Raw genomic sequence first — 25,225 nt, forward strand, 5'->3', positions numbered from 1 at the left:
TATAATGGGTCTGTGAGTCATTTAAAATATATGAATATCTGTATTGCACATCTTCATGGGTATCCGAATGGTTTCCCATACAAGTTTCTGATCAGCTCCACACCATCTGTTCCCAGACCATTCACTGGGCCCAATCTGTGAGATATCTCAACTATCTGCTTACTAGTTCCTAGTTAAATTATCATAAGATAAAACATTTCCTTGTAAGCAAGAGGTCAGTGTGTGTGTAGGAGAATATTGACAAGATGTGAAGGATGTATACGAAGGCCACTTCATGTGTTGAAATTCTTACATGGTTGTAACTTCCAGGAAGGAAACTGTATCTATATACCATTGAATGGAGACTGAATCAAGCCAAAGTGGAAGTGATGTTTGCTACCAAGGGTGACCCCCCCCCCACGGATTTTGTGGCACAAACCCACCTTTGCTAAAGTAAGGACCCAATCCTATCCAAATTTCCAGTGCCGATGCAGCTATGCCTGATGGGTGTGTGCTGCATCCTGTGATGGGGAGACAGTCATGGAGGTCTCCTCAAGGTAAGGGAATGTTTGTTCCCTTACTTATTATTATTAACAGTATTTATATACCACTTTTCAACTAAAAGTTCACAAAGCAGTTTACAGAGAAAAATCAAATAACTAAATGGTTCACTGTCCCAAGCTTGCTTGTTTACTTCAGGGCTCCATTGCAGCTGCATCAGCCCTGGAAAGTTGGATAGGATTGGGCTGTAAGTCTCCTGCCTCGGCCTGCTTTTGTATCCTGTTTGTCAGCTGTAACTTTATCTGGAGGGGCACAAACCATGACAGCTGTCTTTTAATGCGGTTGTCTTCAACCTTTTTCATGCCATTACCCCAATAAAGTATGAGCTAGGAACTCAACTGCCAATCCTGTCCCTTTCCCAGGACCCAGTCTGCCCACTCTCACCCTGTTTGCTGTCCACCCCATGCCCCATTTCCCTCTACATCTGTGTCTTAACAACCCTGTGAGATAGCAGCCTGAGCAGGGCCAGCCTTAGGAGCTATGGGGCAAGACAGCAAGAAGAGGCTGTATGTGACTAGATCAATAACTTAGTTTTAATAAGGCAGTACCATTATTTGAATTGGATCCAAACCCTCTTGGATTGTCCACAGACTTTTAAAGTTTGCCACGAGCCGTTCAAAGCATTTTTTTAATTCAATGGGAGCCTGAAGATTGGAAGTGTCATCTAGGGCAATATGCCTTGTACTGCCTTGTACTGGAGTGGTTCACTAGGATTGTAACTCCCATCATATGGAAGTGTGCTAACTTCTAGGCCTCATTCCAGATAGTGAACTAATGTAGCCCTAATGCATCTCCTGCGTTATAATTGTGTGTTTTAAATTAAGACTTGTAATCTTAGTCATGGTGAAATTATATAATTTGCTGGTATTTGATCTTTTTACCACCTGCCTTCTCTCTGGATTAAAGTGAAATGGTATGAAAGCATTAATGTGATGAGTACACAACCCTCCCACTATCAGTATGCTGTGAGAAGCCTCTGCCCCTTGAGACTTCTCCCATGGCTTCACACTGTGGGGAAAGTACATGTGTGCATTCATTGCACACGCAGGTGTGAGTTATTTGCAGCTTTCTGTCTGGAATGGACATCCATATCAGAAGTTCATCATATCTGAAGTGGCTTAGGATTTTGAAAGTGTGGGTTGCAACCACACTGGGATCACAGTAAAATGGTATACAGTATAAAATGTTTTCTTTCTTATCAATGCCAGAAAATATTAGGTAGTATTTATTTAAAGGTTTTTTAAACTGCCTTTCTAAACACCCAAAGCGGCATACAACAACAAAAAAACCCATCAAGATAAAGGCATCAATATATTAATGACAGTTCTAGGCACTTTATTAACTAAACTTAGTTTTGGATGTGAGGTCCTGTGTGTTGAAGGCATGAGTAAATGCAATAAATTCAAATAAGTCCTTATATGTCCTGTTGCATACACTTTCAGTCTAGAGTTTAGCTGACTGCATTCTATGGCATTCTGCAAAAGTATACAGTAGTTCCAATTTTCAAGTAAAAAAGTTCTTGGTTCTACATGTAACTTGAGTGTCCATCAAACAACATGGATATGTTGGATTGTGTAGAGTGTAGGATCTTGAACTGTGGAGTGAGCAGTAGACATTATCTAGGGATCTGTAAGTGCTCTGCTACTGAAAGATAAGGAGTATGTTATTTGACTGGAATATGCTCTTTGTCTCTCAATATGTTGCACCAGACCTGCAAGCAATAGTTATTGCTCACTTCCTGTCCTTTAGGTCAATACCTAAAGTAGTCAGGAACCCTATACCTCCTTCTCATCCTCTCCCCTCCCTCCCAGCCTCACAGAGTCTGGCATCCTACCTGGACAGAGAGCCACACCCAGCGGATCGTCAAGGTGAGTGGGCAGGCCAATACCTTCTCTGGTTACAATGCCAATCTTTTCCAGCCTCATGCCCATCTTGCTCCCAGCACATTTTGTGTGGGTAGCTACAGAGACATCTCTTTTCTGGGAGTTTCCCTCTGCCCTCACCAGTTTCTATCCACTAAAAAACCACAGGGTACCTGAGCTTCTCCTCCCTTCAGAAGGACATAGAAGTGGTAATTTTTGTTGTTTTATCTCCACCCACTTTAAGGTGATTTCAGTGGTCAGAACCAGTAAGAACATAAGTGCCCGCTGGATCAGACTGAACAGTCATTTGGTCCAGCATCCTGCTTCACACAGTGGCCAACTTGATGCCACCAGGCTGGCTATAAGCAAGACTTGAAGACCAGAGTGCTTCCTACTCCCTGATATCATTTATATCATTGCCTGTAGTGGTGGAGGTCCCCTATAGCTGTCATGGTTAGTAGCTATTGGTAAACAAATTCATAGTGGTGTCATTCCCCTTTTTTAAGAATATAACAAGAGCTCTGATGGGATTTGAACCTGCAACCTTCGTATTCCTCAGAGGGGCTGACAGCCTTGCCATCTGCATCAAGTGTTCACTAGGAAATTGGGATTTCAATGTGCAATTCAGTGGTAGGCTCAGTACATGAACAAGTGGGGTTGGAGCTGTGCATAAGGGTGATGGTCAGAGAAAAGGAAGGAGCTCTCCTGCTATAATATTATTTCACCCTAACATTTTCTTATGGGAAAATTGAGAGGGATTTTCCTGGGCTTGATCTACTCCCATTTGGGATGCCAGAAGGACCCTGGTCTCTTCTGCCTGGAGCATTACAGTGACTGGTGAGTGGGGATGGTTGTCAGTGTTCACTGTAAGGGATCTGCGCTGCTGTGCAAACCCCTTTCTTGGCAGTGTGGTGGCACCTCCAGATGTCACTGCAGGACTTCCAGAAACCCCAGACTGTGCAGAACTCTGAATTGAGCTGTGCAGCCATGCAGCTTAGAGAGAACACTGGTGGTTTCTAAGCAGGTGCTGGAATTTGGGGTGTATGGATTTTGGGGACACAAGTCCTCTACAGTTTTAGAGGGATTTCTATGTGCGATTCTCCTCTCATTTTCCCACTGTAGCCTCTCATTAGATTGGGTGCAGGTGTTAAGTCCTGTGGCAAGCCTCAGGAGATGTCTGGAAGCAACAGGCTCAGGCACCAGTCTTCAGACCACAGTTTGAGTAGCACTGCTCTAGACCATTATAGGGTGCAATTCTCTGTTTAGCTTCTCCCTTCTGGTGTTCCTTCTCTTTTGCATAGTGGTCTGGGGTTGGGTTTGTATTCTGGGTTTGCTTTTTTGAGCTAGTGCTGCTTCATCTGTTGGGGCGCTGATTGGATTGGGAGGTTGAAGTATATCTCTCTATATGCTGAGGTGTGAACAGAGCATGAGGGCTCCACAATGGAAGTAATGATATGTCTAGAGTAAGATGTTGGAAGAAAAGGTACAAGCCATTAGAAGGAAGGGAGGGTTCACCCATTAGTTGCTATCCCTTCTACCAGGTCTGCACCTTGGCAGTTGTGTGTTAGTCCTGTTGACTGAAGGGTCTGCTGCTTAATACCAGATTAGTCAGTGTTAAAAATCTCATCACCTGGAATTTGATCCAGGATAAGCAGTCCAGTTTGGCTTGTAGTACCTAAAGTCGATTGGATGAGAGTTGCTCACTGTTTCTGCTCTGCATTGCAGCAGCAGCTACAGGGGGATGGAGGTGGAGTAACAACAGTTGATTGTGGATCTGCCTTGCCCTCTCTGTGTGCCCTCTTCAGCAATTTTGTACTTTTTGCTCCTGAAACTGTGTGCTCAATTCAACCGTTAACCTCACGGGGTTCGTGGGGTTTAGGGTGAAAACCGACAAGCAGATCGACAACTCTGCACCAGGCAACATAAAACTCCTGCCCTAAAGCTGGGCACCTGGAATGTTAGGACAATGACACCTGGCTTTTCTGACAACCTGCAAGAAATAGACGATGCACACAAAACAGCTGTTATCTACATGGAGCTGAGCAGACTGCTGATGGACAGATTATACTGTGATATATACTATACTCTCTCAAGGAGAAAAATTTCTCATTTTTCTGGCAGGGAAAACCACCAAACGAGACCAGGGAACATGGTGTTGGCTTTGCGGTTAGAAATACCCTGCAGGACTCTGTTAAATGCTAAGATTCTTCAGGGTGGCACTATAAGGGGTTTATGCTGCTGCATGGGTCCTTTCTGTTGCTGCATGGTGTTGCAACTGCACCTACAGTGCTTTCTATGGACACTCAATGATGTCATGTGTTGTCATCCATCTTCAGGGTTGCCAACCTCCAAGCTGCATGTAGCTAGATTTTGAGCTGCATACTAAGCAGCTTAGCAAGAACCCTGCTTAGCAATGGAACAAAGGTTCCATTGCCTTTAGGGGCTTGAGAGGACTGTTTTAGTGGTGGCGCTCTCCATGTAGAAGCCCCTCTCTCTTGAAATGCAGCTGGCATCATTTTAGTGCCAAACTAATTCAACAAGCTTTGTGCTACTTTGCTATGACTTGCTCCTCCAGTCACTCTATGTAGTGCTCTTTTCTGTTTTTGTTGTTTGCCTTAGTTCAGTGATTTTTCAACCTTTTTCATCTCACAAGAACATTGACAAGGTGCTAAGATTGTCAAGGCACACCATCAGATTGACAAGGTACACTGCTCTGCTGGTGGGGGGGCTCGTATCCCCCAACAGACCTATTAACAAATGGCCCACCCCTAACCTCCCATGGCACACCTGTGGACCACTCACGGTGCACCAATGTGCCACAGCACACTGGTTGAAAATAGCTGCCGGGCAGCCCAATCCTGAGCTGCCCGGCACATGGAGCTGCAGCGGTGCCAAAAATGGCTGCTGCTGCATCCTGCACTCACTAGGCAGCTGCTGCCACCTCCTTAGGAGAAGCTGACTATGTCCCTTTCCCCTGGGTAAACTGAGTAGCCCCAAAATGGGGCTACTCAATTCTACGGTGACCTGAAGGTCAGCATAGAATCAGGAGCCTATGTCAGCATAGAACGTTGATTCTAGTTCTTTTTAACACCTGGTTACTTTTTAACAGCTAGTTACAGGCCTGATCCTCTTATAATTAGCTGCTCTATGCTCTTTTACCTGACTACTTTTTTATCTGACTACTGTTTTTAATGATGTGTTGTTAATATGCTTTTATCTGTTTTTAAATTGTTTTTAATTTGTTTTAACCTTTGTTGTAAGCTGCCTTGAGTACCTCTCGGGAGAAAGGCGGGATTAAAATAAAGTTAATAATAATAATAAAATAAGAGCCTCTGTGAGGGTGGCCTCCCTCAGACCCTGCTCCCTCCGCCCGCCCCCTTGGTACACCTCTTCCATGCCTCCCCCCATGTCCCTACCTACCTCTCAGCTGCTCAGAGGTGCACACAACAGCGGAGCAGTGGAGCTCTGGTGCTTCACCAGTGGTGGGCTAGCCTTATGGCACGTTTTGCCAGTGTATGCTGGCGTTGAGCTGGCACACAAAGCTTAGGATTGGGCCCTCAGTTGGTGGGGTTTTTTTGACTGTTGGTAAATTTTTTTACATATTTTGAGTATGTAAGTGGTCTTGGATCAATTTAGAAGTGGGGGGGATAGCTTTTTAAAAATGTGTAGCAGCTGGATAATAGAGGCAGTACATGGGTATCTTTTTCATCAGTTGAACAGGTGACTGGCACATGGTTAGCAGGGGGCCATATCCTGGCAAGTAGAGTTACAGCACAATCCTGTGCATTTCTACTCTGATGTAAATCTCACTGTGCTCTATAGGACTTGCTCCCAAGAAAGTGCATAGGATTGCAGCCTTAGTAATTCCCCCCCCCCCTTGAAAAGTCTGAAGAAATGTAGCCACAGGTAGTTTGAGAGGGTAGATAAGAAGTTAACTTGAGTTCTCTTGGGTCTTACCTGCCTGGCCAGGAACATGATGTGTTTTTTTTAATGTGAGACACAAAACCGTTAGTTTTTTCTCTTTATTTCAGGATAGTCACTTTATTTACTCCTTCAGTCCTATTCCGGGCCTTAACAAACTCTTCATACGGTTGGCCGAAGCTCCTACAGCCAAGGTGAGAAATGCAGGTACAGGTGTACAGACAGATGCTTCAAAAGGACTTCCTCTTCCAATAGCCTTGTTAAATGCTGTGGCTGAACTGACTTTGTAGCTACACCTAATTGATCTGTACTTTTCAGCCTGCATTGTGGTAACACAGTACAAGCAATACCCAGGTGTTTGGTGCTATGTGATGAAGAATTTCTCTTCAAAGACCAGTGATTTTCACTTTTTTTTCCATCCCACAGCAAACAGACAAAATGCTAAAATTATCAAGGCACACTGCACTGCTGCCGGGGGGGGGGGGGGGCTCATTCCCAATGGCCCTACTAATAAATGAAACCCCAAAACTCCTGTAGCACACCTACAGAGCATTTGTGGCACACTGGTTGAAAATTGCTGCCTTAGACCAAGTATTTAAATTTTAAATGTAAAATGTGATGGACGTGTCTGTCATGTACATACACCTGAATGGTTTGAGCCTACGTTTTTGCAAGCTTGCAGAGCCATAGTTAAAAGGAGTTGCTGGACTGATGGCTCTTGGCAGTCTCCATATCCACACTTGGGGGTAGGGGTAGGTTTAATGCATTTTCTGTTTCTATGCCCGTCTTGCTATACAGTGGTGGTGATACAGCTGTGGGGGTATGGAAGAGACAATTCACCTGGGCATAGCACTTTTAAGTGCTGTTTTTTTGTATAACAAAAAAAGCCCACTAGTACAAAAGTACAAGTGCTAATGAGAAATCAGTGGTGCCAACCAGAAAGGGAGTGTTGTATTTTAAAATTTGCACTAAACATGTTTGCATTTAATATTACTGCACAGCTACCTCTTAATTAGTGGATTTCAAAAATTAAGTGCAAATTAAGATTTTTTAAAAATGTACTGCTATAATGGGGCAATGTAAAAGGTGTGCTGCAATGTCTACATTAGTAATTCTCAAACTGTGGGTTGAGACCACCAGTGGGACATAACCCAATTTTTGATGGATTGTGAAATTGAAAAGGTGATAACCGACAAGGAAAAATATATTGAGGCCTATGGAAACTGAAACTAAGCCATATGTCCATGTTTACTTGCGAGTAGATGAGTTCTTCATCTCTTATCAAAGGCCAGAAAAGGGGGAATACAAAGCCTGATCAGAGTGGTCCCAATGGAGCTCAAATGCTCCAAAAGGCTATAAAACTGATAAAAATAGAGGCTTGGGTGGCTGGTCAAGTGAAACTTATTTTAAAGTCTCATAAAACTAGGCTGGTCCCAATAGAAAGTCATTTTGAAAAGTGGGACCTGGTGCTAAAGTTTGGGAAACCACCGGTCAGTATGGATGGAAACAGACCTCCCTGAAGCACCACTTCGTACACCAACTCACTCTCAATAAAATAAATGGAAAATAGAACTGAAGCAATTATACCTCGTAAGATACTGGTGGTCCTTCAAAAAAAAAGTTTTGATTTTCTGCAGCTTGAAGAGACAAAGCAAGAATGCGTGGGAGAACAGTTAGATTTCCACTGTGTGGACAAGTGCAATTCAGAAGAAACATCTTGCGCAGACCTAACCTTTATCACTGCTGAAGCTTGTAATGCAGGGATTTTGTTGAGCACCCCCCCCCATGCACTTACTTAGGAGCTTAGTATGACATTTTTTCTGCATCTTGTTCAAATACCAAGTGCAATTTTCTGTCTTGCAGGTAAAGCTGCTGATAGGTGCATATAGAGTGCAGTTGAAGTGACTTCATGAAGCCACCATTGACACAGTTAATGTACTGGAATACTTTTTTCTTCCAATTCTTGATTTTGTTTTTAGTCTGACAAAGCAGTTTGGAACTCTGCATTCAGTCCTCTGACAATGCTTCAACCGGTTTCTTTTTCTTGGATTCTGACATGTGAACCTACGTGTTAGCTAGCAATTTGCTGCTTACAATGCTGGAACGGGGTCATCTTTATTTTGTATAAATATAGCTGTATTTGTGCCAATGATTGTAATGCCATTTTAAAAGTTGTACAGTCTAGACTGTGTATCTCAGCATTTCCACAACGTGGAACAGTTGCAAACACCTTAAAGTTGAACTAAAACTTTTTAAAAGCCAAGATTCTTGTTTGTAAAAACTTTTTCTTAATGGCAATGTTTATATTTAACCTCTTTTTTCCAAATGGAGTGGCTTGTCACTACTGTTTGATACAGGATAGGAAGTATGCCTGCTTAACAAAGGACTTATGTTACTATGATAGTTGGGCATAATTGTGTGTGAGGGGGATCCTTGCAAATGATTAGGAAAGCATGAACAAAATATTGGTTGGATACAACTGTAAAACAATTTATATAGTGTTTATTTCTAAAGTTTGAACCATCCTAGCGAAAACAGTTCTTCAGATAGTTGCAGGTTATTTTTGTAAAGCAGACCATATTTATAGATGTTTTAATCTCCTGCATCCATGCAATGGCCCCCGAGGGTTCTTTTCTTGACCACTAAGTGACTCGTTTTATTGGCTGATGTCAGTTCTATAGTGGATCTGTGCTAATAAAAATGTAAAACATCTGCATGAGGACTCCATAGAAAAATTACTTGTTAAGTTAAAAGTTATGAAGGAAATACTGCCAATTATGGCACTAGAACATAAGAACAGCCCCACTGGATCAGGCCATAGGCCCATCTAGTCCAGCTTCCTGTATCTAACAGCGGCCCTCCCTTGCATCTGGCATTCTGACATAGCCCATTTCTAAAATCAGGAGGTTGCACATACATATCATGGCTTGTAAACCATAATGGATTTTTCCTCCAGAAACTTGTCCAATCCCCTTTTAAAGGAGTCCAGGCCAGACCCCATCACCACATGCTGTGGCAAGGAGTTTCACAGACCAACCACACGCTGAGTAAAGAAATATTTTCTTTTGTCTGTTTTAACTCTCCCAACACTCAATTTTAGTGGATGGCCCCTGGTGCTGGTGTTATGTGAGAATGTAAAGAGCATCTCTCTATCCACCCTTCCCGTGCATAATTTTGTATGTCTCAATCATGTCCCCCCTCAGGCGTCTCTTTTCTAGGCTGAAGAGACCCAAACGCCATAGCCTTTCCTCATAAGGACGGTGCCCCAGCCCCGTAATCATCTTAGTCGCTCTCTTTTGCATCTTTTCCATTTCCACTATGTCTTTTTTGAGATGCGGCAACCAGAACGGGACACAATATTCCAGGTGTGGCCTTACCATTGATTTTTTACAACAGCATTATAATATTAGCCATTTTGTTCTCAATACCTTTTCTAATGATTCCAAGCATAGAATTGGCCTTCTTTACTGCCGCTGCACATTGACTTGACACTTTCATCAACCTGTCCATGACCACCCCAAGATCTCTCTCCTGATCCATCAGACAGCTCAGAACCCATCCGTCCATATGTGAAGTTTTGATTTTTTTTTGCCCCAATGTGCATGACCTTACACTAGCTCTTTTAGTATGTTAATCAGTTACATATAGAAAGCTTAATTGTATTTTTAATGGTTGCCTTTACTTGGTCTTTGCAAACTGATTTTATAGACTAGGGGTGACAAACTAATTTCATACCAAGGGCCAAATAGCATTCATTATGCCTGCTGAGGGCCAGAGGTGATGTCACTAGGCAGCAAGTGATGTCATAAAACAGGGCATAACTAAAAATAAGCACTTTTTCTCACTTAGGCACTCATTAGCTACAAAGACAGAAGAGAAAATATGCAAATCTTGATCATATTCCAAGATATGGGACAGCACAATTTTCATGTGGGCTGCCTTTTCAGCAGTAACATCTCAGCACTGCTTAGAAGCTGAAAGCCTAAGAACCAGACAAAGAGCTTCCATGGGCAGTATCTGGCCCCCCGGCCCTTATGTTTGACACCCCTGTTATAGACAGTAACGCAGTTATTCTTTACAATGAGGGTAGTTATTTCAAATTGCAAAAGGCAGCCTTGGGGTATGGTCTCCAGTAGCAGGGAAGGTTTCTTCTGTTCAGGCAGCTGCTGCCATATTACTGTCATTCATTTGTTTGGGGCATGCAGGGTGATCTCTTCAAGCGTAAAACTACTGCATTAACTCTTCAAAACATAAGAGGAGACATCTTATCCACAGATGATGGGCTCCACCCCCTCATGCATCTAGGGAAAACAGATATGTACTTTTAGTAAGTTACCATGTATATTCTTGTAACAATGATAGTAAATGGAACTTACTCCTGGTAAGCGTGGGTAGGATTGCAGCCTAGGATTGTTAAAAATGTTCTGGCTTGATGATGTCACTTCCAGTCATGACATCACTTCCAGTGGGTCCCCACAGATTCTCATTCTAAAAAGTGGGCCCCGGTACTAAATGTGTGAGAACCACTGCTGTAAGCAATTAAACTTACAGTATGATGTAATCGAGAAGAGCTGTGTGAATCCCTTGATTAACCTAGCTTTTATGTTCATATCACAAATCAAGGAAATTTGGTGCTGGGAGGGGAGTATTTTGTGGGTCTTGGTCTTAAACCCCAAGAATGCCTTATCACCCCTCCCAAGTTCCTACCTGAATCCTGGAGGGAACACCACTCTGCTCTTGGGACTTTGGACAGAGCATCACATCTTTTCCTTGCTGCCTTTTGTGAGGTTCCCCCCCCCCCCCAAGTCTCAGCCGGCAGGCAGACTGGAATGGCTTTGGCTGCCTGGGATGAATGCAGGCAGGCAAAATCCATTTCGGACAGGTTCTAAAGAGAGCTTTGACTCAGCTCTTGAATCTGAAAGCACTGGGACTGTGTTTTGTCACCCCCACCAACATTCTGCTCATGTGTTCCCCCCCCCCCAGTCTCTCTGGCTGCCAGGCAGGTTGGTTGGAATGGATTCTGCCTGCCTCTATTCAAGGCAGAGGCCATTCCAGCCAGGCATGATCCATTCCAGCTTACTGTCTGCCAAACAAACAGACTGGGATAAAAAAACAAGAAGCAGAAAGACATCACATTGAAAGAAGTTCCCTACATGCCACCAAATTTTTTTCATTTGCCACTGTGGGCAGGCATGCCACAGGTTTGCAACTTTTGCACTAGGCCATTAGCATTAAGCTTTGTTCAGATACAGACCCACTACAGCAAAACCTGGTGTTAGCTTAAGACAAGCTACCTCACCCCATTTGTTAGGGCTCTGAACTGCTTTTCACATTACACAGGCAAAATCAGACACTCCCATCCCCAAGGAGCTGGCAATCTAAAGGTGACAATAGGAAAAACAAGAGAGGAGTAAGGGAACTTTGTTACACCTGTTTAAAAGTTGCTGCAGCTGAAAATGAGGATTAGGTAATATAGCAGGGAGAGTAAGAACAAACAAGTGCATCGGTTTATAATTTGGACAAGCATGTAATGTAAGTGTCTAGGGTACAAACACTGAGCATACTGCACTTCTCAGTTTCACAGAAGCAACACAGTGTTGTTAAGTCAATCAAGCAATTGAATGGCAAGGAATTCCAAGAGGCAAAGGTGAGTTCTTCGGGGCAAAAGGTGAATGAGTTACAGGTCTCTTCCAATTTCTACCAAATGGAGTATGTAAAGCTTCAGCAAGGGCATCCATAAATTTTGCCATATCCAGCTTTAGTAAGAGTTACACTGAGGACAGGTAACTGTTTGGTTTTGTTTCCCCTGGAATGCACACAGTTCTTTTGTCATATGACTGATCAATCGGGTATTCTGGGTTTTTGAAATAAGAAAAACCTGTTTAAACAAAAATGGAAGCAAATTATTTATAAAATGCCATCTTAATGCTTGATACTTAGATCACAAGTATCTGTTTAGGAAAAAAAAAACCAACCTATGTCCACCCTGTACATATCTCTTGCTTTGTTCTCACGTCTGCCCATTCTGAACTAGACTGGAAACATTCAAAATCTCCTAATGTTGCAGCCAGTCTTCAAAAGTCCTTCCACAGCCTACTGTCAGCAAAAACTGTCTATCAATCCCAATACATGAATTGGGAATTCAGTCTAAGTGACCTTTACATGAAGGCCAAAATGCTAACTCCAGAATGAAACAAATTGTTGTTTTGCACCCTAAGTTGCGGAAACTTTTCCAAGCACTGTATGAAGATCAAAACAATCATGTGACAAGGCATTGTTCAAGGCATTTGAGCTCCACCCACATGTAAGCCTTGCCGGTTCTCCCTTAGCGTTGGAAATTTCACTGGATGCCACACATACCTTGAACTTAACATCCTTTATAGATACATATAAGCTATGAACTTAGTAATCACAATTCTTAAAATTGTGAATAATCACAGAACTTAAAATTCACAATTTTGAATTTTGGGACTGAGTGTGCTTACAATAGTAAAGCACAGATGTGTGGAGCACACACTGCCTTGGCTATCTCCTTTGCCTATGTAGAGAGAACAATGGTTGGTATTTCTATCTCATAAGAATTCATCTGCCTTCCAAAACTCATTAGAAATGTCTTCCATGCTGGGCATTTAATTTTATTTCTGTTTCATATCTGACAGTTCTAAATTACTTACTCTTCACAGAAGATTCTCATGCTACAGAGAACCACTGTAGTGGGTTCCATATAACTCCACATGTTGCATCTTGACATGCAATCAGCATCGATTCACTATATCATATGAAGAAACAAGAAGCAATAACTGTGTTACACAGAAACTGGCTACAACAGAAGTTGGAAAATAAGTTTACATTTCATATTTATATCAAAGTAAGAAGGCCAGGCAATGCTATCAAGTATATTCAAGTGTCCTAAGTCGAAGGAGTTTCTTTCACAAGATCCCCAAGAGAATAGCTGGGTCCTAGAAAAGTCAGTAGTTATGGGTTACAGTGCCACCTTGCAGATCAGTGATTCCCAACTTTCAGGAGACTGCAGACCACTGAGGCAAAAAACTGGCATCGTTGTGGATAGTGGGCAGCCCCAGAAGTGATCTGCATATAGATGTAACCCAGAGGGGGCAGGGCTGGCCCATGGGGTGATACCACACCATGGAGATGATGGCCGCACCAGGTGCAGATCCTACTAGGATGCAACTCCACACAGTACAATGCTAAGTGAGATCAAATGTTACTTATATAGTATGTTGTCATGGGATTTTTAGTTGCCTAACTGAAATTTCACATGAATAATCTATAGATGGTTTTAATTACCCATGTGATGGGATTACTCAAATCCATGTCTACAGTCTCTTCCACATAGTTCAAATAACATGATAGGGAATTCAGGTCTACCTATGAACATCCAACACATTAGCATCTGAACACAACCATAAAATGATTGACAGAGACAGGGAAGCAGACTGTCAGATTCCCCACAGAGGAACTCTATTCTCTTAATATATGATATTAAGTGGAAATAAGTGGCACTTTTAAGTGGAAAATAACCACAGAACAAAACCAAGCATGTAAATTTCCACAGGCTTAGTCAAAGCAGAGAAGTGATTCCCCCCCCAGCCTCTAGAAACGCTATAATCAAATTAACTATAATAAAAAACAAGTCAATTCATTTCCTCAATCAAGAATGCTAGAAGGACACTGAGAGGCAGGAGCAAAGATACCTGAAACTGAAGTACGGATTCAGCATCCTTCCCTGCTATCTTCCTGGGATAAGGATTATGTCTCTTCAATGGCACTTGAGCATCTTAGTTTCCTACAAACAAAAATTAAATTGTTTATTATATTAAGGAATATAAACATAAGGTCATTTAATCATTCAATCTTCTCGTATTTCAGAAAATTACTGGACACATTTCCTTGCTCCAAGAGTCACTTATACCTTTCCAAGTCAAAAGGGCCAGCTAACTCTATATTCCATGGTTCCCTTTCCATGGTTTCCCTTTCACTGAAGTAATGAAAATGACCCCCTCCTCACACTTGCCTAGTGGGATGACATAGTACAACAGAAAGATGGTCCTTATCCTGAACAAAGATGCAATTTTCGTTCTACCTTCTTCCTACCAAATGCTTTGGACATCAGCAAGTACAAGCACACCTGCCCTGCAAATCATAGTCGGGGCAATTCTTACACACTTCCTCCCTCAAGACGACAGTGAAACCATGCTTCTCTGCTCTTCAGGGCATGCTTCTTTACAAGGCTTTTCATGATCACTACCTGCCTATTTCTTCCCTGTGCATCTGAGACACTGACATGCTCTTGTATTTCACCCAGATGCCATTGTGATGAGAATGGGGGATTCACATTTCTCACTGGCCAGCAAGAAATAGAAGGGCGATCGTACAAAAACTAACAAAAGCGAGACACAAAGCCACAATTGCAACTTTACTCCTAAAATAGGACTTTTGGGGAATTGGCAGTCCAGGCATATAAGATAGCCCTGCAGAATTCTTTGCCCGTGCCCAATACCAGCAGCAGGAGGATAAGACAAAATAAGCATACAAATTAATGCACTTAAAATTGCATAAGTTTATGGCAAGATTTCAGCTTTAATAAATAAGTAAGCACAGACTCAGATTACAAGGGTGAATTTTTTTTAAGCAGTACAGAGTGCACACAGCCCTGATTAAGTGTGTAGTTGCCTATTTTGAATTTTGAGTAGCACTGAGTTTAACAAGACTTACTCTCAGGGAAATGCATTCTAGGCACAAGTCCCACTGAATACAATGCCACTTAGTTCAGAGTGGACATGGATTGAACTGCACTGTCAGTCACCTACATGGTCAAACTGTGGTGTTCTCAGAGTTCACATCCAGAACAGGAACCTGCAAAACCTAAGTAGTTCTTAGGGAAGTCCTATAAAATCATGTCTAGGACACCTGAGTGCTTATTTCAAATCCTAAAAATTCAGTTTTCCAGTAACAGTCTAGAACAGGGATCTCCAAACTTTTAGGCCAGAGGGCCATATCAAAAATCTGATACCGTGTTGAGGGCCAGAAAAAAAATTTAAATATAAAATTTAAATAAATTAGAGATGGAACTTGGATAAGTGAATGAATGGGATCATTTATTCAGCTTCTCCAGCCCTCAGAACACCTTCAGACACAACCAGAGCACAGCTCCAGTAGTTTTCGGTCAAGTGGTCCAGAGGCTTTCAGGGGATAAGAGGCTGGCTGTGGTCCAGATAGAGGCTCGCCACAGGTCGCATCTCATCCCGACGCCGGGATTTGGAGACCCCTGATCTAGACCATACAGCCTACAGACTATGTTACAGTCTGATCTAGTTCTCCCAAACATGAAAGCAGTGCCACATAGGTCCAAGCACCACAACAAAAGGACAAATTATCACCCTCACCCTGCAGCTGGGACCAGACCAGCATTGCACAGTCCATTTTCCAATGTGGAGTAGGATACGGAATCACCAACAGTGCAATGTGCAAAATCCACTCTGCCTTTGGAGTGATCCTGTCTCTCCAGCAACATTGTAATGGTATACTAGTGATTCACACAAACAAGGGGGCTTACAGACATGAAATTGGAAAGTAAGAAGTCTAGGCTTGCAATGGATGCTAATTCAACCAACATGGCACTTAAGATCACAACCCGTCTTTTCACTCAACAACCTCTCAAAGCAAGACACATTGTTTCAGGTTGTTATCAATACATATCTATGTAGCCTTCCCTTGAAAATCTAGAAAATGGGATTTAACAAGTAGTTTTTTTATTCCATCACTGAACTGCACTCATGGTAAGAACATTTTCTATATCAAATATTTGCATGTCTATATGACCTACTTTTCTTTCACTAAGGTGAATCACAGCCATGTCCTCCTCTAAGATTTTTAGACTCTTTACTTGAAGTGCAGGCATGTTCCAAATCAGGGTTGTCAAACTTGTTTCATACTGCTGCCTGAACAGCATTCATGATGACTGCTGTCGATCAGAAGTGATGTCAAAGCAGGAAATAATGTCATTAAGCACCTCATGACCATAAATAAGCTTCTTTCTCTCACTTATAAACTCATTAGCTGCAAATGATAGAAGAGAAAATACGCTAAACTTGATCATATTTTCAAGATATGGGAGAACCCAATTATCATGAAGGCAACCATTTCAGCAGTGGCACCCCAGTACAGCTCAGCAGCTGAAAGTAGCTCCTGGTGGTGCTGGGAGAGCCCATGGGCTGGACAGTTTCTAAGGGCTGCATCTGGCCCACAGGCCTTACGTTTGACACCCCAATCTAAATCTTTCTGTGGTTTCTCAATTGCGGGAAGACTTCAAGCTCTTAGCTCCCAACTCTTGGACAATGCAAGAGTTGCATTGTTGCATCATACTCTTCTAATGCAATCCATGTGGAGCTTCCTGATCCATAGTATGTGTGCCATGATGTGCTTAAGTTATGTCTGTAATTTCCCACAACCACCTGAAACCTTTCTGACAGTTACAAGCCTTGCATCTTTTGACAGTTTCTTAGCACATCTGGAACTTGACATTTTTTCTCATTAAATCTGATCACCACCACCAGGGCCAGCCCATCCATAAAAACAACTGCAGTGGTTGTCTTAAGAAGCAGATTTTTGGGGCAGCACCCATCCCTCTGCACCTACTTATCTCCAATGCTCCTCCTTTTCCTTCCACTCCCTGGATTGGAAGACAAACTATAGCAGACAGGCGAGCTGTTAGAATATTGGAGAGTAGGAAGAGACTGGCAAAGGACTGAGTAGGGGGGGACAACATTTGGCAAGCTGCCTCAGGAAGTCTTGTACCAGACCTGATTACCATCCATTATCCTCACTACAGAGCAGCTAGAGTGAAAACTAAGTCCAGAGCGTAAACCTTACCTCAGCAATCTACTCACTGGACTGAGTACCAGTATTCTTTAACAACAAGACAAGGTATTCTTTAACATCCAACTGCCATCAGCCATATGGTGATAATGGCCCTACAAGCTTTTTGAATCAGATGCAATATAACTGCTACTTTTATAATATCTCCAAACTGAACCTAAAAACGATTGTGCTGTTTTTTTACTATGTGTGCAACATTTCCTCATTCAACATCATATCCAAAATCCAAATCTGGATTCCCTTCTCAAATACACCACAGGAAGATACTTAAATTAATGGTCTCAGAATTGACTCCTTGAGAATTGCTTGCTACCCACTTAAGAGTCTGGTATGAATCTATTAAAATTATTACCTTTATATTCAATACTTCAAGAAACTCTGTAGCCCCATTATGTCCTTTCCAGTCTATGTTTCTCAAATTTATTTAGGAGGAGGTCGTGTATGACTAAATCAAAAGACTTGCTGAAAAAGAGATATAGCCTGTTGACTGTATTCCCTTCTCATGTAAACTAGTTATTTCATGAAGAAAACTAGGTTTTTACCACATTGTCATGACTATCAGCTTCCTCCAAATCCTAAGCGCTACTTCAGCTTGAAGACTTGTCACTGTAAATATAAACTCATTTCATGAACCATCTACAATCAGGTTGCAAATTATTGGTGGATCCCAACCCACAATTTGGGAAACACTGGTATACAGCAATACAGGACATAAAAAATGTACACACATTTTAAGGAGCTTTTATTCATACATATTTCATAGTAGAAAAACGGAAATAGTCAAATATCTGAGAGAAGCAATTGGAACCACTTCAGCCTACACATTGGTGGACACCCTCAGGTCCCGTAGTCCAGCAGTTTCCAAACTCAGGACTGTTGTGCACCACAAAAGCACTTCCCATTCTGACTAGTGCTTACTTTCCCACCGTGCTGCCACTTATCTTTCTACCCAATCTGTACAGAGAAATGCTCTCGGCAGTTGCATCTATTGCCCATCGCCCAGCAGGCATTGCACTGGGATTTCCAGGCAGATGCGAGCGCCCAGAGTGTCTTTGTATAGATCAGGTGCAACGAGCAGGAGCAGCACAGTAGAACGGTAAGCGCTGCACACAGCAGGGATGGCTTTCTCCAAACATCAGATCCGGTCCATGGACCACAGTTTGGAGAGCCCAGCCTTAGTCAATTAAGTATAAAATCCAATGGGGTATATTTTCAGAACTTGGCCTAATTAATTAAATAACTGAGTTAAGCAACTCAGAGAGAGGGCAGAGAGAGGGCAGACAGGAGATGTACTGGGGGGGAGTGGAGGAAGCAGGAGACAGATCCGGTGGAGCAAAGCTTCACCGGATCCTGTCTGTTCGTGCAGGGCTTGGCGCCATACACAAACGACTTTACCGCCAACCTTTTGGAAGGTGGCAAAGTGAGTAGTCCCATTGTGGGGCTGCTTCCCTTACCCAGAAGGGGACCAAAGTCCCCTTCTCTAGAGGTGCTGCCTGCGGTAGCCCGAGGTATGCAGGATCCGGCGGGAGCCATTTTCGGTGCCACCGAGGCTGGGCACCCCAGGCAGCTCAGGACTGGGCTGTTAAGCATCTTACTAGACATTTTTCCTAGATGTTCACCTTAAATTTTCACTACCTAGAAATATGTGTTATATATTTAACAGACCGGTTTTCAGTAATCTTGAGAGGAAACTTCTAAAATGCATTAGGTTATTGTGGGTGCCAACTTTTTTAAAGCTTGCATATTTAGTATTGTGTCCTTTCCTGCAATCTTCCAATACAAGCAAAGCAATTTAGGACTACAATTCAGACTATAACCACCTTTAACCTTATTAATGATATGCTGAGATAGCACCAAAAAAATGGCAGGACACTGAAATCATAATTCAACTGATCCATGCATGCCATTTTCACTCACTATTTTCCATTCAAAAAAATTACAGTGAACATTAAATCACTACATTCTCCATACTATAAGAGCAAGCTCCCCTCAACTTTTCTATTTATCTCATCTTGTCTTAAAGCATCAAAACAAGTTAGAAAAGGGTAGTAACAACACATTCAATGAAATTTCATTTCCCACCCACCTCATTAACTTAAGTTTGCATAAAAAAGTTACCTAACACCACAGCTGAGCAGCAAAGGATGCTCCACTGAAGTGGACTGTGTGCCACTATGACCAGGAGTAGGAATCGCTTTATAGTCAGAATATGTCCACAGAGAAAGGAAAAATTCCATGTCTGAGTTGCATATGTACTTCTCCTGCCTTAATTATTTGGGAAAAAAGACATTATAAAGTGAAACCCCCAAGAGAGAAGATCCTCAGAGCTCCATTTCCCGATTGTATACTGGTCAGATGTTTCCTAACAAAAGGTAATAAACAATATTGATGGCAGATGTAAAAGGAACAAACTTTACTACATATACATACACACAAAAATATATTTTTTAACAGTTCATATTACTGCATGAGTGCCACAAGTGGCACAGACACCACAGCTTAGTAGCATGTAAGGCCATAGAAGCAGAAAAGCCCACGGGGCTGACTAGAGCATATCAGGCCTTCATTCCTGTGTGCATCTCTAGTGTAGTGCTGCAGCCCGTTTCCTGACTGTGGTAAACTTAGGGGAGTTTGGGGTGCTCAGAGTTCTTGGTTCTCGAACCCTAAAGCCCTCAAGGTCCCCCTGTCCAGTAGTACTGCCACCACCCTGCATGTGCCAGTGCCTCAGTCCAGGGGCACTGAGACCCTCTAGGCTTAACTCTATCCCTTGCAGGCACTGAGCTCTTTCTCCAATTAAAGCTTCAGTCCTCAAGTTACTAGACCTCAATGAGCACTTGGTAGCTTGCTGAACGGCCAGGCAGGATTCTGAACCTTTGTCCCCAACAGACAATGAAACAACTTGGTAAAAGAGATTTTAGTTTATTAAGTACATAAGGCAGCAAATACTAGAGGCATAAACATCTAGGAAACATATCAGCAATAAAATAATAAAGCTAGCTGGCTATCTCTCACCTGGGTTAGTTACTCTTGTAGATCTCTTAGCTCCAGGCTACCTGTGAGGCCAGATGCCCATGGTGGACAATGGAGGATGTTACACCCAAAAACTCTGCCCAAGAAGAACCGGGCACACCCCTTGGGGCACTCATTATTATACTTCTTATGCTAATAGTACTGAGGTGACTTCATACTTAGACTGTCCAATCAGAAACTTTTGAGGACAGAACCTTCTTGGAGTGGGTCTGATTGCTAGTTCTTACCCCTCCCAACTGGAGATCCATAGCTGCATTCCATTCCGCTTGATCTGGCGCCCCTCAGTCTAAAAGTGAACATCTTCAGGGAGTTGAAGAATGGAATACAACTATTTTATTCAACGTGTCAAAAACTCTATATTGGGAACATTTGTTGCTGCATTTTTAATATATTTTTTTTAAACTAGCTAGGACAGCAACCTACAGACATTGGGCCTCAAATCACAAAATTACAGGGAATTCCAATCACACAGAACCTTGGAAAAAGTCACAAGACATCACTCTGCCTTCCTGGATCAACCCATGAAGCACATGGTTGTTAATGTCACAGCCCATGAAGCACATGGTCGTTAATGTGACATCAATATGTCACAGCCAACTACACATTACCTGGCAGACATGAACAGACAGCACCTACATGACTCCCTATAGTATGCAGTTTCAGCCTGAGCAATGCTGTGTTTGCAAACAAAAAAAATTCTGATAGCAACAATGACTAAAATTAAGCGAGACAATGTGAATGGAATGTCAATTGTCATTCTACATACTTTTTTCTAGAATGTTTCAATTTGTTTCCTGAGATCTTGTTTGAGACAGTATTCTACTCCATGTGTGAAAAGCGGTTCAACTGTACAATCCTATGCATGCTTCTCAGAAGTAAGCCCCACCGAGATAAATCAGACTTACTCTCAAGTAAGCATGTATAAGATTGCAGCCTAAAAGTATTTTGAATTTGGGGGGGCTCTCATAAAGTCAAAAGGCTGGCTTTCCATCTTCTCTGTGCTCAAATGCAATGTTTCACAATTTGATAAAGCTATATTTATATATATATTCAAATATACAGATACAAAAAAATTTCCCTGAAAGCTGGAAAGTGTACAAACTACATTCCAACTGCCTACTCAGTATAACTTCTTCAAATGAAATAGAGGCAATTCCCTTATAAAGTGGGATTAGCTGCCTTGAGTGCTCTTTTCTGGAGCGGAAAAGCAGGGAAAATTCTGCAAATAAATAAATAAAGCTTAGGTTTATAGACAATGTGTTTCCCGTAAAATAGGATTACAGTTTAAGGGCACAGTCCTAACCAGGTTTACTCAGAATTAAGTTCTATTTTATTCAATGGGGCTTACTCTCAGGAAAGGGTGGTTAGGACTGCAGCCTAAGTCTTACTGACCCCAATGGGCTTACTTTCAAGTAAAATAAATATCCTTTTCAAACTCCTCTATTTATAGCAAAAATGATGAAGGGGACTTTTCTTCCATAAGAAATAATGTAAACAGTAGTTAATGTGGACGCCATCTAAGATGAATCATCTGTACCTATGATGGTACAAACATCCACGCTCTTTCATTTTATAAGAAACTATGGAATGAAATATACAGTGCCTGCAGTGAGCACTATGCAATTCTGAACTCATAGAAATTATACCCCTTGGTGGAACAGCTTGTCCATGATGCAAGTTGAGAACTATTTAGATTATAGGAGGTGACAAGCTAGCAGGGGTAACTCTGTCCCTCAGTGTCCTGCACCACCACTACTTCCTCAGATGGCTGATCATCAGAGAAGGCAGTGGCAACGGTGCTGAGAGAAGGATGAGAGCTTATCTCTCTCCCTCGGCATCCAACACCATCCTCTCCTCCTCTAGCAGAGAGAATGCTGAGAGCCCAGCATTCCCTCGGGGGTCATTATGGGAAGTGGTGGTAGCAACAGTTTAGGATGCTGAGGAAAAAGAACAAGTGAAGTGAGCAGAAGTCAGGAGTTACTCTTGCCATTATCCCAATTAACAGCAACCAATAATACCACAACTGACAATATTGTAATAATGTTCCTTTAAGATCTTGGACGATGTGGAAAGGAGAAAGAAAGGCATGCAGGCCCAGCAATAACGAAATCTAAAAACCATGGATACACCTTTAAGAGCTTGAAGGAGTAAGAAGATATGTAGGTAGGGTTACAGTAGTGGGAAAGTTTTAGGTCTATTCCTCCAAAAGTTGAGGCCATGTGGGGAAATGTATAATGGGGAGATTTATAATGAGAACAACCTATATTGAAAAGTTATATACAATTGACATAATTTAATAAACCTATTTTAAGAAATATTTGCCAAACTTTGGAATTTGGAAGTAGGTGATCCCTTTTTGCACAAGAATATACATTCATAATAAAATTACATTTACCAACCAAGAGATGGATTTATTGCATTTTATTCATGCTTTAATGGTAATAAAATACAGAATTAAGAAGTTAGAAGACACAATGAGGGTGAATGAACCCCCACACCAATCCAGTAATACCATATCACCTCAATTACTAGCATATGATATTAGTTGCATGAAGGGGTGAAAAACTATGGTTTAAAAATCACACATTATGCAGTCTCCTGTCTACTAAAACAATGTTTTACGGGTCCGACTCCACCGTAGAATCTCTGTGGGTTAAATTACCAGGCTTGTGCAGCGATGTAATACTGGGGGCGTGCTATCGTCCTCCAGACCAGAAATCGGACGGGGACCTTGTAATGAGGAAACAGATCAGGGAGGTGACAAGGAGGGACAGGGTTGTAATCATGGGGGACTTCAATTATCCTCATATTGACTGGGTCAATTTGTGTTCTGGTCACGATAAGGAAACCGGATTTCTTGACGTGCTAAATGACTGTGGCTTAGATCAGCTAGTCACGGAGCCCACCAGAGGACAGGTGACTCTGGATTTAATATTGTGCAGTACGCAGGACCTGGTTAGAGATGTAAACGTTACTGAGCCATTGGGGAACAGTGATCATGCTGCGATCCGTTTTGACGTGCACGTTGGGGGAAGAATACCAGGCAAATCTCTAACAAAAACCCTTGACTTCCGACGGGTGGACTTCCCTCAAATGAGGAGGCTGGTTAGAAGGAGGCTGAAAGGGAGGGTAAAAAGAGTCCAATCTCTCCAGAGTGCATGGAGGCTGCTTAAAACAACAGTAATAGAGGCCCAGCAGAGGTGTATACCGCAAAGAAAGAAGGGTTCCACTAAATCAGGAGGGTGCCCGCATGCCTAACCAGCCAAGTTAGAGAGGCTGTGAAGGGCAAGGAAGCTTCCTTCCGTAAATGGAAGTCTTGCCCTAATGAGGAGAATAAAAAAGAACATAAACTGTGGCAAAAGAAATGTAAGAAGGTGATACTGGAGGCCAAGCGAGACTATGAGGAACGCATGGCCAGCAACATTAAGGGGAATAATAAAAGCTTCTTCAAATATGTTAGAAGCAGGAAACCCGCCAGAGAAGCGGTTGGCCCTCTGGATGGTGAGGGAGGGAAAGGGGAGATAAAAGGAGACTTAGAGATGGCAGAGAAATTAAATGAGTTCTTTGCATCTGTCTTCAAGGCAGAAGACCTCGGGCAGATACCGCTGCCCGAACGGCCCCACCTGACCGAGGAGTTAAGTCAGATAGAGGTTAAAAGAGAAGATGTTTCAGACCTTATTGATAAATTAAAGATCAATAAGTCACCGGGCCCTGATGGCATCCACCCAAGAGTTATTAAGGAATTGAAGAATGAAGTTGCAGACCTCTTGACTAAGGCATGCAACTTGTCCCTCAAAACGGCCATGGTGCCAGAAGATTGGAGGATAGCAAATGTCACGCCTATTTTTAAAAAGGGAAAGAGGGGGGACCCGGGAAACTATAGGCCGGTCAGCCTAACATCCATACCGGATAAGATGGTGGAATGCCTCATCAAAGATAGGATCTCAAAACACATAGACGAACAGGCCTTGCTGAGGGAGAGTCAGCATGGCTTCTGTAAGGGTAAGTCTTGCCTCACAAACCTTATAGAATTCTTTGAAAAGGTCAACAGGCATGTGGATGCGGGAGAACCCGTGGACATTATATATCTGGACTTTCAGAAGGCATTTGACACGGTCCCTCACTAAAGGCTACTGAAAAAACTCCACAGTCAGGGAATTAGAGGACAGGTCCTCTCATGGATTGAGAACTGGTTGGAGGCCAGGAAGCAGAGAGTGGGTGTCAATGGGCAATTTTCACAATGGAGAGAGGTGAAAAGCGGTGTGCCCCAAGGATCTGTCCTGGGACCGGTGCTTTTCAACCTCTTCATAAATGACCTGGAGACAGGGTTGAGCAGTGAAGTGGCTAAGTTTGCAGACGACACCAAACTTTTCCGAGTGGTGAAGACCAGAAGTGATTGTGAGCAGCTCCAGAAGGATCTCTCCAGACTGGCAGAATGGGCAGCAAAATGGCAGATGCGCTTCAATGTCAGTAAGTGTAAAGTCATGCACATTGGGGCAAAAAATCAAAACTTTAGATATAGGCTGATGGGTTCTGAGCTGTCTGTGACAGATCAGGAGAGAGATCTTGGGGTGGTGGTGGACAGGTCGATGAAAGTGTCGACCCAATGTGCGGCGGCAGTGAAGAAGGTCAATTCTATGATTGGGATCATTAGGAAGGGTATTGAGAACAAAACGACTAGTATTATAATGCCGTTGTACAAATCTATGGTAAGGCCACACCTGGAGTATTGTGTCCAGTTCTGGTCGCCGCATCTCAAAAAAGACATAGTGGAAATGGAAAAGGTGCAAAAGAGAGCGACTAAGATGATTACGGGGCTGGGGCACCTTCCTTATGAGGAAAGGCTACGGCGTTTGGGTCTCTTCAGCCTAGAAAAGAGACGCCTGAGGGGGGACATGATTGAGACATACAAAATTATGCAGGGGATGGACAGAGTGGATAGGGAGATGCTCTTTACACTCTCACATAACACC

General features: G+C 42.6%; 2 protein-coding genes across 5 annotated transcripts in view; one reads left to right on the top strand and one right to left on the bottom strand.

The window, feature by feature from the left end:
• The window catches only part of MPHOSPH8 (M-phase phosphoprotein 8), a 31,925-nt gene extending 22,886 nt beyond the window's left edge, over nt 1-9,039 (top strand). The window contains exons 13-15 of one of the 2 annotated variants that reach the window (XM_066618724.1): nt 2,352-2,408; nt 6,434-6,517; nt 8,187-9,039. In XM_066618724.1, the coding sequence (XP_066474821.1) occupies nt 2,352-2,408; nt 6,434-6,517; nt 8,187-8,228 (183 nt within the window). In that variant the 3' untranslated portion in view covers nt 8,229-9,039. The remainder of the gene's footprint in view (nt 1-2,351; nt 2,409-6,433; nt 6,518-8,186) is intronic. The other variant, XM_066618725.1, reaches the window with a different exon arrangement.
• The window catches only part of PSPC1 (paraspeckle component 1), a 79,133-nt gene continuing 62,736 nt past the window's right edge, over nt 8,829-25,225 (bottom strand). The window contains exons 9-11 of one of the 3 annotated variants that reach the window (XM_066618728.1): nt 14,039-14,130; nt 12,998-13,092; nt 8,829-10,624 (exon numbers count right to left, since the gene is read on the bottom strand). In XM_066618728.1, coding sequence (XP_066474825.1) covers nt 14,104-14,130 — 27 coding nt within the window. In that variant the 3' untranslated portion in view covers nt 8,829-10,624; nt 12,998-13,092; nt 14,039-14,103. Of the gene's footprint in view, nt 10,625-11,365; nt 12,202-12,997; nt 13,093-14,038; nt 14,131-25,225 lie in introns of those variants that run through there. The other 2 variants (XM_066618729.1, XM_066618727.1) reach the window with 2 other exon arrangements.

This window comes from Tiliqua scincoides, chromosome 3 (assembly GCF_035046505.1).
Source record: "Tiliqua scincoides isolate rTilSci1 chromosome 3, rTilSci1.hap2, whole genome shotgun sequence".
Taxonomy (NCBI): Eukaryota; Metazoa; Chordata; class Lepidosauria; order Squamata; family Scincidae; genus Tiliqua; species Tiliqua scincoides.